Source organism: Mytilus galloprovincialis, chromosome 4, assembly GCF_965363235.1.
Source record: "Mytilus galloprovincialis chromosome 4, xbMytGall1.hap1.1, whole genome shotgun sequence".
Taxonomy (NCBI): Eukaryota; Metazoa; Mollusca; class Bivalvia; order Mytilida; family Mytilidae; genus Mytilus; species Mytilus galloprovincialis.
In genome coordinates this window covers 92,670,975-92,686,453 of record NC_134841.1, presented here as the reverse complement: position 1 = coordinate 92,686,453, position 15,479 = coordinate 92,670,975, and the positions used below count along the sequence as shown (strand labels likewise).

The window sequence follows — 15,479 nt, the reverse complement described above, 5'->3', positions numbered from 1 at the left end:
ACGGCGCTTTAATACCGGAAAAGTCTTTCCACATCCAAACAGGACGGAAAGGAAAGCCTCTGATCAATAACCACGGCTTTTATCTTACTTAAAATGCACAACAATAACGTTAAATGATCATGTTTACATAATGGCATTTTTATTTATTTATATACCATTCCGATGTTTCATGAAGAAAAAATGTAGTTTATCAAATTTTTATGCTAAAGTAATATAAAATTGATTAAATTTCTGTATTTACAAAGAGACTTTAAGCGTAAATCAGAGCGTAAATGGTAAATTTTACCGATTTTATCAAATTTCCACGGGTATAATGTGGTGAGTATTTTGTGCATAATATGTAAGACCTGCAGAGTATCGGACCTACATAGTATCAGTTGATAACAGACAATGTTTTATGAATCAAATACATTTTCATAAACGGTTTATTGACTTACATTTGATTCTCATATGCTGAAGTTTACGTGTTAAATATCGTGTCATTTCTTTTGAAAGATTGTTAAAAAGGTGTTTAAATCATCAAACTTTAATTTAGATTGCTTAAATAACTATAAATAATTGAAATAATTGGGTTCCATGTTTGCTTTTACTTAACTAATGTTTAAGTTGGAAATGAAACGTATTAACTAACTTTGCCTTTGATTAAAATTTAATAATATTTTTAGATTTTTTATTCAGAAAAAATGTCACAGAGTAGCATCTCAACCAAAAACCATTTAAACGAGAGCTAAAAATATAGGATTTTTTTTTAATGGACCAAGATAATTGCTTTAATAAACAGCATGGTATGTTTTCTATAAAACATCTCTTTGTTCATTTCAGTCATTCATTGACAATGATAATGGAGTATATTAGTTTTATCTAATGTTATCGTTTGAAGCTCTAATTGAAAAAGAAAAAGCCTGGGAATAACTAGTTCAGTGAACAAATATGCACTGCTTTTAAAACTAGTACTCAAAATGCTAAGTGAACATTTTGTAATCCAAAAAGAACAGTTTTAGCTTTACTTTGAACTCAGTTGTAGTTTAAATTTATTCATTAGTTGCATCGTTCTATGCATTAGATATTAGAATGAAATTCAAAACAGTGTAGCTGTGACCATTGATTGACACATTAAAATCATCCATTGACTGGGACAATTTACGTGAACGTTTGTCTGTAACGACCACTGTTCACGACGTACCTACGATAGACATTTAAACTGTGGGGTCACCAAAGGTTTCTTAACGCCTTTAATTATAAAATAATTCGAAAAATTAATCAGGAATAACCTTTATGTTTTGATTTATATAATTGATATAAATCAAAATATCGTGTTTTTTTTTCTGATTAATTTTTCGAATTACTTTATTTAGGTGTTGAGAACCTTTGGTGACCCCATAGTTTAAGTGTCTTTAAAAAGTACATAGTGAGCATTGGTCGTTACATACAAACGTTCACCTAAATTGTCCCAGTCAATGGATGATTTTAATGTGTCAATCAATGGCCACAGCTACACTGTTTTGAATTTCATTCTATATTATGAAACATTCTTTATTTGATGTTTTTAATTAAGTCCCTTCATATAGAATACCAGTTGTCTCAGAAATTACATCTCCACGTGCATCGCTAAGAAAAATATTATTGTTATTTTATTGTATTAAGATATTGTTATCTTCGTGCATATTCAGAACGAGGACTAATTAAACAATGAAACTATGTATTAGTTCTTGGATAAAGAACCGGTAAATTTTGATTGCACTTTGAAACATGGGAGTTTCGGTAAAGCAAGCATGTAAGTCTATTTAATGAGAATAATGTGTCAAACTCTGATTGATTTTTTGAACTTTGTATCTTCCAACCACAAAAATGAGAGGTTTTATTCGCGGCAACTGTTAAGTGTATCTTCTTATATCATGGTTCTATGTTGAGACTGCACGTGTATCTCGTATTTGTGTTGTACATGTACATACATTATAATCCATTAAGGACTGTTTTGAGAGTCCAATGCTTATGTTTATTGTTAAAACTTATGGAAAAATAAATCTTTTGTTTTATCTTTCTACAATGGTAATCGTGCTTAAAAAGAGACATTATATAAATAGAATATCATACAACGGTTGATTCCAGTGCACAATGTAGTGACGATATCGCCGATATCGTCAACTTCGTTCATGATTTTTGACCTGCTCGCAACATTGTATACATCGTCCACTTTTCTGTCTACATCGTAGACATCGTCATGTTGACGACATCGTGACGACATCGTCTACATCGTCTCATGATAAAGTTGACCGCACCCTAGAAGCGGTAATTGTGTAGGTCCATATTTGTACTTGTTTTGAAGTTATAAATATTCTCTAAAACTTTTGTTGTTGAAGTCATATAGATGGCACTGCATTCAGCAATACTCTTTCAATTTCGTATCGAATTAAATGAAATGTAAGGGTACAAGGGGACGTGCTGTGGATTGTCTATAAAATTTTCAAATGTGTTGCACTGAAACAACAAAAGGGTACATAAATTATATCCTTAAATTTCAAATGCAAATGTTTTTGAAAAAAACGGAAACTGTGCTGTTTTTTACATAACGAAAGTTTGAATTAAATTAAAGCAGAGAAAATATAACAGCATCAGTTTTAATTAAATTGTTTTCTCTGAGTAAAATACATGGCAAGTTTATTCTAACGGTTTATTCGATTTGTCAAGTAAAACACTGAAATTCAAATGTCCCGGAATAGAAAATAATTTTACAATAACAATAACTATTAAAATGCATTTAGAATAATGACATCACTCTAAAATTACATTTTCATTTGTTTTTTTATGTACTCTGGGATCATTATTAGATTTTCGAATGCAATTTTCATTCTGAAAATAATTGCTGCATTCAACTAGAAAAAATTTGCACAGCATTTCATATAGTAATGAAACTGCAGTTTCAGTTTATGAATATTTATGGGGCAGCATTACAACTGAAAGTCATTCAATCTCTATTCTTCATTATATGGCATTAGTACATGTTTGTTTATGTAAATTTTCGAACATTAATAGAAGATTGCTATGAATATGAGATAAGCAGGTCAAGATCGTCTGTTTTAAATTGTTAACATTTAAAAATCGTATAAATATAGGGAAGCATTTGCAAGATGGCTCCAAAATTCTTATTGAAAAGGAAATAAATATGATATTAAAATTATTTTCTTTTGTAATTGTATATACATATGTACGAGTGAAATCATCCAACCAGAACATCTGAGTGGTATCGGATCGCCTGAAATTACGATCCAACGAAAATGACAGGGAAATATATATAAATATTATAAAAATTTAAACCAAGATATTGTATGTCAATGTAATTTTACCGTATATACAACGAAATGTATGTCGACACGGGAAAATAGCCCTCGTCAGTGACTGTGGGTGGGTTTTTTTTTCAGAATAAAAATACCTCATTGTTAAAATTGTTTTCACTTCCTTATTTATTTACATTTTTCATGCTGCATTGTATAAAACTTTTTGGTACCATATACACGAATACAAGAACATTTTTTGTCAAACGTTTCCCTAAGAGATGTTCAGTTTGTTCAAAATATAATTTTTTTCAGGATTTCAGACAAGAAGAACAAGTTGTCCATGAACATTTTCATCGGTTTTTTGCTTATATTTGAAGGTCGTTAAGTAACATATAGATGTGTTCATCCTCGTCCTTTGGTATCCCGGAATGTATATATTACCGTGCCACTTTAACAGGAAACAGTCGATTCCTCTGTTTATTTCAAATCTACAGCTCGTAAAGTACTAAAAGTCTTCTTCTTGTAGCACAGATTTAATTAGTATACATGTACAGGTATTAAAATAGTAATCACGTATAAATGTTGGTGTAGGCGGCATTATCGAAATGACCAGGATCTTGTCCAGGCAATATACTTTACAGAACTTTGTACACTTAAAAAAAAACGAATTAAAATGTCTTTGAGGTAATCATAAAATCGAAAATTCTGCAGTGTTGAAAGTGGTTCATTAAAGATTATCATCATAAATAGCAGCCTAGATATCAAGTATAAAATGTAATCAGCATTTATATTGAGTAATTTCTTCATTAACTAGTGGAATCTATGCTTTGATGTTTCACGAAGAGTGTTTTATCGTAAATTGGTGTTCTAACTATTTTTTCGTAATAGTTGTTTTTAAATGTGATGAAAATGAAAATGAACAACATTAATTTGTTAAACTTTTTTTGTTAACTATTTTTCTTGTATCCCGTTTCTTTAATTTTAAATTTAAGTGATATTTAATGAAAAGTGGGTTTTTTTTTACTCGTTCATCCATACTATCGATAAGTAAGTTTTCCGTAGATACTCAGATTTTTCCTTAAAGGAAAATAAAGGACACTGTCGTAATGGTTGTATAATGACTTATAAGGGTTTACTTTTTTAAATTGTGACTTGGATGGAGAGTTGTCCCTCTTTTGTCTCATTGACACTTATACCACACCTTCTTATATCTACTTAATACCTTTAAGTTTGTCATTTGTCCTATGGTGAATAGTTGCCACATTCGTGTCATCGTGTCATGATTAGTAAATAATAAAACTTGAAGGGTTGCCAGTTGGGCAGCAACTAAACGACAAAAAAAATCCGATAAATATTTTTAGGTCAATATATATTTTGTACGTTCTTTTACAATTGGTAGATTTTAAATTGCATAGAGATTGAACATAGTCGTTAACTTTTAAATGGAAATGGAAATGTAAGATTTAAATTCATTAATACATCATGCTGGCTGGAAGGTGAAGATGTGGAGTGCATTGCATTTGCGCCAATTTTTGAAAATTTTAGTCTTTCATTTGTGCCACAAGGTAATATTTCATTTGCGCTAAAAAAAAATCATTTGCGCCATTTTACAGTTAATTCAGGTAAGATATAACGGACAAGTTAAATATTTATTTCTCTAATAAATTTGTCTCTACAGTATTCCCCCAGGATAATGAAGTGAGTACAATGCAATACTCATTTCTGAAGCTGAGAGTCACTAAGGTTTATAATTATATATAGTGCTCTTTCGAGGTGTCGAGATGGACAGAAGATTTAAGTCTGTATTTTTTTATGATCACACATTTAGGTTAATATCATCAAATCATGTGTTCTGAAAAATGGAGACGAGTCGTTTAGTGGTACCCCAAATAAATAAACCTTGCAAAGCCAGTATTACAACTGACACTGACTGCAGTTCATGAAAAAACGGATTATCTTTTGAATCAATATGGTATGCACATGAGAGGAGGAATTTTCTAGACATAAATACATCAGGACCGTCGCTCACAAGTTTTGTGCCAGGATAGACGTATAACTTTATTACAGTGTATCGTTCTTATGTTTTATTAAAAGTGTTTTAATATGATCATGTTTATTTTTAACAGAACTGCGTTTCACTATTCTAAATTTATTTAACATTACTTGTGTGGTTTAATCTCGACTGATTGCTGAGGAGTTTATTTAACTTTACAAACAAAAACTGCTTTTATTATCAAAAGTCGGTTTTTTTATTAATATAAAACCATGTTTTATACTATCTTCTGTATCTAGTACCTGTAATATTGGCGCAATTGAAAGGTTTTATTTTGGCGCAAATGAAATATGGTTTATGGCGCAAATGAAATATTTTTTTGGCGCAAATGAAATGCCAATTGGCGCAAAAGCAAAGCACCGGAAGATGTGTTTTTGTAGGGGATATGGGGGTTGAGACTGTAGATCTATTTAACTGTATAATAAATCTATACACTTCTTATCTTAGTGGAATTTGGCGAAACCTATCGTAATTTTATGTCTTCAATGCTCTGCAACTTGATACTCTTTTTTTACTTTTGTATTCGAGCACCACTGAAGTCTTTTGTAGATGAAAGACGCGTCCTGGTGTGCAATATTTTAATCATGGTATCTTTAAATGAGTTTATTTTTCAATCTTTTAAGAAATTGTTTATTTTTCTATTTTGTATTGAATCAAACTTCAAACAATAAAGTTGAAATAAAACACATAAAACAAGGTATATTAAAAATGGAGCTATAGTGATTTTAGAGTATGGATAAAATCGAATTTTAGGATCGTGATTGGTTTGTTAAATAGAAGGAAACATACAAAATGTCAATTATACATGTCACTAAAACGAAAATTGCAATTTTTAATCATTTGACATTCTGTATGAAATTCTGATGATAAATTTAAATCAATTTAATCTTACATGCAGAGTTTTTAAAGAAATTAAGAAACGTCAAAATTGTCTTATATAATTGCAGGATATATGAAAAGGTCTCATTCTTTTATAATGAAAATAGAAAATTGTGTTTGCCCAAATAAACCTTCCAATTTCCTCGATAACCTGTGACTTTAGTAAAAGGATTGTGACATTTCAGAGGACAAATTAGAAACTTCTGTTATGACCTTCTGATAGAATCATAACACTTTTTAGTGCAGGAGGCGAATAAGAGTGGGTGATAAAAATATTGGATTTAGTGTTATAAGGATTTTGATAAATATGTGAAATGAAAGTCAAACTTCTTTAGTTGTTAAATTACCATTGATATTATGTCGCATATAAGAATACATTCAATTGACGGGACTTATAAATTAATTCCACCATTATTTCAGTATTTCAGTTGTCAAGGTATTTGCTAATCATCATGAGAATGCCGCATAAATCATCTAGAGTTATAAGCTCCCAATAAAAATCAAATTACTTTATTGCATTATTTAATGACATTCATTTTTTGTCAGAATGAATTAAGTTATTTTATAGTCAGACCGTACTTATGAATAACAATCCGATTTAGCACTCGCACCTGTTCAAATGTTGAGTCTCGCCAATAAGTGTTAATAGAATGGTGGTATACCTCCTTGTATTTGATGTCAAGATAATAAGTATAAAGGAATCTATGTAAACCTGACCTTCTTTGTGACATAAAAAATATTGATGACATTCAAAGATGCATTGCGATTCATGAATAATACCATCTTTCTATTAACAGTTTAACACTCGCCATGGAATAAAGTATTTTCTGATCTTTTCTCTTACGCAGTTAAGAATGTTTCAAACTTATTTTCATCTGCCCTTGTTAGGGTACAATTCTACATGAATTACATTAGGTATGTATGAATTCATTAGCTGCCCTTGTTTGGGTTTAATTCTACATAAATCACATTAGGTGTTGAAGAATATTATTATCTGCCCTTTTTAGGGTTAAATTTTACATAATTTACATAAGTTATGTATGGATTTTTATTATCTGCCCTTATTATGATTTTTATTATCTGCCCATATGAGGGTTAAATTCTACATAAATTATATTAGGCATGTATGGATTTTTTACTATCTGCCCTTATTATGATTTTTATTATCTGCCCTTATGAGGGTTAAATTCTACACAAATTACATTAGGTATATACACATTTTTAAATGTTGTTTGAGATTTTTTGCATTTTGTTTTAAATTCACCTTTTTGGTTTTTTTTTCAGGTTACAAGATAGCAGACGTAATCATGTGATATTGAAGTAGATTTTAACAGAACCTGAAAGACAAGATGTCTGTGACACTATCAAACATCACTTCTATTGTGACGTCGTCAATGAATTCAACAGAAAGAATGAATACGTCACCGGTAACATGTGCTCCGGGGGACGCGTTATTTACTAGCGTCAATAGTTCGTCACTTACCCCTTTACAAGTATTTGGAGTTGCTTATGCCTACTTACATGGATACATCAGTATTTGTGTTTGTCTTTTTGGTTTCATGGCGAACATGGCAAACATAATAGTATTGACAAGGAAAAATATGATTTCATCGACAAATTTTATCTTAACATGGCTAGCTATAGCGGATTTATTTACGATGCTTGATTACTTCCCATTCGCAGTGCATTTTTACATTCTGAAAGATGTGGATTTACCCCCGCTTTTTACCCGCGGCTACGGTTGGATTTGTTTTCTTCTGTTCCATGGCAGCTTCAGCATATGTTGTCACACAATAGCAATATGGCTAACAATAGCGCTGGCTATTTTTAGATTTTTATACATATGGTTTCCAACGAGAGGTAGCACTTTATGTTCACTGGATCATGCTAAAAAAGTCATCGTTGTGATAATTGTCAGTACAATTATTTTCACAATACCTAACGTTATTGCAAACGACTTTGATTTTGTGAATGTGTGCGAGAAAACCATCAATACAACAAACACAAGTACTGTGATATATAAAAGAGAAAAAATATACAAATGGAAACTCCGACAAGAAAATGCCTTCTTTCAATTTAACGAATCTTTAAACTTTTTTGTACAAGCCAGCTTGATGAAAATAATTCCATGTATAATGCTGACACTTCTTACAATCTTGCTTGTTGTTGCCATGCATCGAGCGTATAAAAGACGAATGGCTTTAAAGAACAAGGGTAAGAAAGAGGACTCAGACAAGCACAATGAACACAACCGCACTACGTTAATGTTACTAGCTGTCGTGGTTTTGTTCCTAATTACAGAGCTCCCACAAGGTATCATGACAATTCTCAACATAGTTGATATCGAAAGATTTTACGAAAGTGTGTATATGCCTCTAGGTGACTTATTTGACATTACGGCTTTGTGCAACAACGCGATTAACTTTGTCTTGTATTGTACGATGAGCACACAATTCAGAGAAACTTTTCGTCAAACATTCTGTAGTTGTTGCCCCAAAATTCGTCCAGGATGGAGGAAAATGGGTGTGGCACACGCTGAAAGGAATGGAGCTACAGTTACTACTACCCATGTATGATAATAGATGGGTTTTTTTTTTTCTGTCATTTAAAAATACAACGGATATTCTGAAGCATGGATTTTTCAGCATTTGTGAGCAAAAGACAAAATAAGGTCGTGACTGCATAGGTTAATAACTATTTACATGTAATACATATGTTTGCCCAAAACTGGCCACAATCCTCTATGTATATATGTTTACGATGTCGATAAAACCGAATAAGTACATTCACAAGTATTTTATGTTCGTGAAATTCATTCAATACAGAAAATATTTATGAATAATTATATTCAAAAATTACAATAATTGTCATTTTTCGCAGTAAACTGAACACAATAATAAGATAATAAGATCATCAGGAAAGACTCGGGTTGTTTATGTATTTTATACAGAACAGGTTCGACATAACATCCCCTACTGTCCTTTCCATTTAACTGGCAGGTAATAACTGTTTTCTCTACATTTTTGTATTGTCAAAATGAAAGCAACATTATCATCTACTTAATAATTAGAATATTGTACAAACTATCGTACACTAATACATAGTAAATGACCGTGCACTGTTTAGAAGGTTGTGTCTGCACTCATCTGTATTTGTACGTCACCTTTTATGTTTAGATAAATATATTAGTTGTTTCTCTTTTAGCCAATTTTCTTAAGAGTGGTCATTGTTTTTACCATATTAATTATTTGTTCATATAACGACTTCTGGCTTATGGCTTGAGAATTTGATAAAATACTTTTAATCAAAAGAAAGATCCGTTATAAAGTGTAATGGGTCTTTCACCCGAGTACTGTATTTCCAAGTAAATCTACAGAACGGATGTTGTTACAAACCAATTTCAGAATGATTTTTTTATAATAATATATTACCATTTTTTTTTTTTTTTTAAATATATGTAAAACTTTATTGAAATGGAAAAATAAAATGAATTGATACCGGTTAACAATGTCAAATATGCAATATTGTAGAATCATGTAAACTTTTCTTACACCTTGTCCAAGTCTTTTAGCGTGCACAACTAAGATAATTGTATAAGTATGGTGATAGGTAATTGACCAATTAGAAGTTCAAAATTGATAGTAATTCTCAGGTTTAAGCTCATAGTCTTGTTAACTCTTATTCCCGCACAATTTTAGCATCAAGTTGTTATTGCAAATTGCAGACATTAAATAAGTAGTGATCAGCTTCGCTCAAACGTTTAGTTTATCAGTTTGGTTGCTATGCTTAATTCATTACATTTAACCCTGACTAAATGAAGTAAACTTTTAGCTGTGAATTATAACTTTAAAGCTTATGAAACTAATATAAGTATTTATCATGCTTTACTGCTGGATAACATATATGTTATTGTTTTCAAATATTTATAAAAGTGGTTAAAACATTAACTACAATTCTGTGAACAAGCCTTAACATGCAATTATAAATTTATATCGTTCCAAAATAGCGTTTTCGTTTATTTCCAATGGGGTTCTTCTTAGTTCTCGGGGAATTTTTAAATGCATGATTGATTGGCATAGCTATGCTAAGTAAATACATTATTTTGCATTAAACCAGAATTGTATATAACCGTATTTGTTGTTGTTGTAGTGGTGCCTTGCTGATAAGTAATACAGTGAAACCTGTCTAAACCGATCCTATTCGGGACTTTAGATTTTGTTCGGTTGTGGCAGATGTTCTGTTTCATCAGGTTCAAAACACATAATATTTCATATGACTGGGCTAGGGACATGTTTTATTTAGCCAGGTGTTCAATGTATGCAAGATTCAGTTTAGACAGGTTTCACTCTATAAGATAATTAAACATCCCAGTGAACAATTTTGATTACATTGTACATTTACAAAACGTATCAACAGTGGTCTTGATAAGTTAAGTTATATATCAATTAGTAAAATAAATCTGTTTTATATTGAAGATATTGATTTTCTATTTAGTTAGACGTGCATATGGAATTTTCTTTCTAAATTCAATGTCCTTTAATAGATAAAAAGAGGTTCGTTCAAAAATCCAAACTTAATAAGATTAAGAAGTTAACTAATCAAATTATGTTCATAAAACATTTTGTTGAATTCCTTTCAATAACTAGAAATCGAAAACCTTGTTGGAACAGGTATAAAAATCGAAAATAAAAATGTATTTTGCATTTAGAAAAAATGGCCGTTCAAATCAAGCTTGGTCTATTTGTCAGTGGACGTTAAAGAAACAACAAATCATTTATAAATCATTTACAAAACGAGTCGATAATGTTTATTTACAAGTGCAAATTATCACAAATATTTAAAGTTTACATTTCAGCCACTAACATATTAATATTACACCGGAAAACCTTATTACATTAGAAAAACACACTTGGTGTTACGTCCATAGTTTGTGTGTGCTACAACTGTGAACGTCATATAGACTTCGTATCAGTATATTAGTGATCAGTTGCAGTGAATAACTTTGTAGACAATTTGAAAATGCAAATTCAAGTGTGGGTCACAAAAATGTAAGGTACTGTTCGTGTTTATTACAATAAATGCAAACAGTTTGATGCATGTTAAGTGTAGATTGAATTTGCCAAATGATTTTAACAAATGTACAAATTGATCGAGTTTCAATAACATGATATATACTTGTGGCACCAATTTACAAATTTGTTCAATTTAGACAATAGGTTTTTGAAAATCTGACCTTCAAAAATAAAGTATTAAAATGGACCAAGTTTTGTATTTTTTAACATGAAGTTTATTTTTTATGATTTTTTTTTCTTTTAAAGACTAATAGAAGTAATGGAAAAGGGTTATTTTATTATTTTCCATAAAATACAATATTATATAAACCTATTTGATTCCATATGAATAAAATGAGATGTAGGGCATGAAACAATAAGACAGCAAAAGACATCGATGTGTAGAGAGTAGATGACTATGTGTACTAAACTGCATCCTGCAAAAGATCATACTTAGCTTCTAGTATTAAACATTTTTTTTAACATATATCTTTTCTTTTCTTGCTTGAGTAATCTTTTTAAGGTCGATAGGTTTTAATGCCCTGTCTATTAAATGCAACTCACATTTCATTACATCTAACAATTCTAATTTTAAAACAAACTGGTTCCAAAGCTGCTGATTAGATTAAAAAATACATGTAAGATATTATTTAGATATATCTCAATATTGAAGGTCTTGTTTTATGATGTTATCTGTTCTATATTTTCTGAATATTTAAAAAGTTTATGTATACAAATGTCTAGTCTGTTGGAAAAAAAGATGGAAACCCTTATACTATTTTCTGTTGCCAGTCTTAACTGTTTGTATTATACTGTATTCACTGTAGAATTATCCATAATGAAAATTATACCATTTCAAGACTACAAATACAATTGCGAATGTATCACAAACATATTTGACAACATATTATTCAAATAGTCATGAATTAAGCAATAAAGATATTTAAAATCGTTAGTGTGTCCTTTTGTGTGGCTCCTTTGATCATAGAATCGTATGAATGAAATGACGATCAGACCAAATTGATTTTCTTGGACGAGTCTGTAAATATTACTTAAATAGCTGATATCGTCAACACTATAAAGCGCCATCTTTACTGCGAAATAAATTTCTCCTCGACTTTAATGGAAAAAAGAGTATTAGATGCAATCTAATGCAACGCGCTATACATCACCGTATCAAATGTGAAGCTTTTAACGGTTTAGTGTGTATTTGTGTTCAGTATAGGAAATAAAACAGATATCGCCGCCATTAATGTTATCTAATTGAAATACCCATGTTACTGCTATCTCAGAAACATCTCTTTGTTCTAGGTGCAGACATGCATATACAAAAGCACAACAGGTACATCTTGATAAACTAAAAACAAATACATGCATATACCTATAAATGTATCTTCATGTGATCTGAGGACCTACTATGACATGTTCATTGATATTTTGCATGATATAGTACACATAGGATGTCCCAAAGGTGTGCTCTGAGAGATAAGTTTATTTAGTTCATTGTGATGGTGTGTGCTCAGCCTGTGTAAGCAAAATAGTAATTAAAACACCATTAGATAGTTTAACAGTTGAAATCAAAGAGCAGGATTCGCTGATTTTTTTATTTGATTTCAACTATCCAACCATTATAAAACTTGGCACGATACACAAAAAAAAGTACAGAACTAAAAAAATTCAGAAACCTCTGATCATTGAAACAAAGAAAGACGAAATGGCGTGATCCCTTTGCCGTGAAACACGTATCTGACGCACAAACTCTAACCCTTGTTTTTACGACGATTTTTTTTTTGTGACGTTAATCATTCAGGAGTTTGTTAAGATTCCATGGAAAATGAAAATAAATCGGTACGACATCTGTTGGAATACACGAAATATTTAATACACAAATGTCTGAAGTTATAATAAATATTTAGGAGGCAGTAATAATTTTTTATTGGAGGTAGCCATAGTTAATTAAGATTTAAGAGTTAGTCAAAATAAAAGATTAAGGCGGCAGACATAAAGTATCTGCGTTGAAAATATGAAAAAGAAAAATGAAAAAAGAGCGAGTGAAAACATCACACAGTTATGTGCAGATACCAGTTCTAAACTACATTACTACTGCTATTATTTAAATGAGAAATCATATCGGTAGAAGCTATTTCTGATAGCATGATTATATTATATTTCTATGTCATATTTTACCCTTCTGTACATCGCTAACATGACAAAAATGATAACTCAAAAAGTAAAATCACAAATATACTGAATTTCGAGGAAAATTCAAAACGGAAAGTCCCTAATCAAATGGCAAAATCGAAAGCTCAATCACAATTAATCAAAACAAACTACTAACTAATTTCTTCAAAAGCTGGCGGATAGTTTCATTGTCAATGTTACAACATCTTTTACTGCATCTTAAGTCACATTCTTTTATCTTTTTCTTATCATGGTTAGAGACAATATGTGGAAGACAATATGAAATCATGGTGGCATACAGTTGCTGCTGTCCTCATTACATAAATATCATGGTTGGAGACATATTTTCATTTAGTTCCGATCTCTTATTCCGGTCTTTTAATTACTGCACATTTCTAGCAGACGACTGTCGTGTCAGCAGTAGGCATAATGACATATCCTGACGAAACACCTCTTATACTGCCAAATGTTTTTCTTTTTTATGTTTATATACCAGCCCGGTTTAAGCAGAGAATTCATGTAATGTTTGGTATCCACAGTTAGTTTGGTTTGTTTGATAATTTTTTAAATGTGTATCATCTACATCTTCATTGAACACACATAATTTACGGAGTTAGAGCAATGATTGGACGGTTAAGAAAAGGCAACAGTAGAATACTGCTGTGCGAAAGTCATAAATCGATTGAGAAAAAAACAAATCCAGGCTACAAATTAAAACCGAGAATAACACATCAACTATAAGAGGAAAACAGAAACATTGAAGTGCAACAAAAAAACAATGACAATGCAACACACACACACACACACACACACACACACAAAACGAAGAATAAGATAACAACTGCCATTTTCCTGACTTGGTACAGAAAATATTAAGAAAAAATGGTTCGTTGAACCTGATTTTGTGGCTAGCCAAACCTCGCGCTTCATATGACAATGCTAAATATAACACTAAAATGACAACATTACATGACAGGACTACAGTATATATAAATGTAAGAACATCCAGGACAGATGAAAACACAAAGAAGCAATACAATTGTACATTTCGAGATGCTGATAGTTATCAAAGGTACGAGGCTTATAATTTAATACGCCAGACGCGCATTTCGTCTACATAAGACGTTCAGATCAAAATGGTAAAAAATCCAAAACAGTACAAAGTTGAAGAGCATTGATGATCCAAAACTCCAAAAGGTTTTGCCAAATACGACTAAGTTTATCTGTGCATGGGATAAGAAAATCCCTAGTATTTAGAATAGTTCATACTTGTGCAAACAGTAAATTTATAAAAATGACCATATTATTGATATTCACGTCAACACCGAAGAGTGAGAAGAGAGACATATCTTCCTGAAGACTATTACTTGTTGGTCTAGCATTTTTTTTCAAAATCCGACTCAGCCTACGGACTGGTACAAACAGAGTTATATTCATGTATATGCATTAGATATTACAATATATATTAAACCATCACCATCCATCCATCATTTGTATTAAATTAACTCTGTTTTAAATTTATTCTGTATGGTTTATTTTTCTTTTCTCTCTTTTTTTCCATTTAGACCTTGTAATTTGTACTGTTGCTTTTTTTAAACATATAACAAAACGAATTGAAATACCAAGTGATTGACATTAGTATGTGTTGTACGCATATTACAGCACGGACTCTAAAGCCTTTTTGAAGGAAAAGTATATACGTCCCTTGAATAAAATATCCTAAAAATTGTGTGACAAGCCGTAAGAGGTAATATGTAACATGTAGTCAATCTCTTTGTTCAGGGGATAAACATTCTTAATTAAGAAGTTTCTCTAGATTAATTTCTTCTCTCTTTTCATTCACCAAATCAATGGCAATCTCCTGAATGAAAAGAAACTAACGGAAAGCATAAAACACTCTAACAGGACATAAACGATGGTGTCATAAAATAAAAGCCATAGATCAAACTGTTGTTACAAGTTTAATCAAATTGATTTCATTAACAAGTTTATCAGGTCAGAAGGTTAACTGTATATACAAGAGACTGTCAAAAAAGATAA

At 30.9% G+C, this 15,479-nt stretch overlaps 1 protein-coding gene across 2 annotated transcripts in view; it reads left to right on the top strand.

Moving 5' to 3' along the window:
- The window catches only part of LOC143073407 (G-protein coupled receptor dmsr-1-like), a 49,358-nt gene extending 37,145 nt beyond the window's left edge, over positions 1 to 12,213 (top strand). For both annotated transcript variants that reach the window (XM_076248931.1, XM_076248930.1), the window contains exon 2: positions 7,492 to 12,213. In XM_076248931.1, coding sequence (XP_076105046.1) covers positions 7,557 to 8,783 — 1,227 coding nt within the window. In that variant the 5' untranslated portion in view covers positions 7,492 to 7,556 and the 3' untranslated portion in view covers positions 8,784 to 12,213. The remainder of the gene's footprint in view (positions 1 to 7,491) is intronic.
- The last annotated feature ends 3,266 nt before the right edge of the window (positions 12,214 to 15,479 follow it).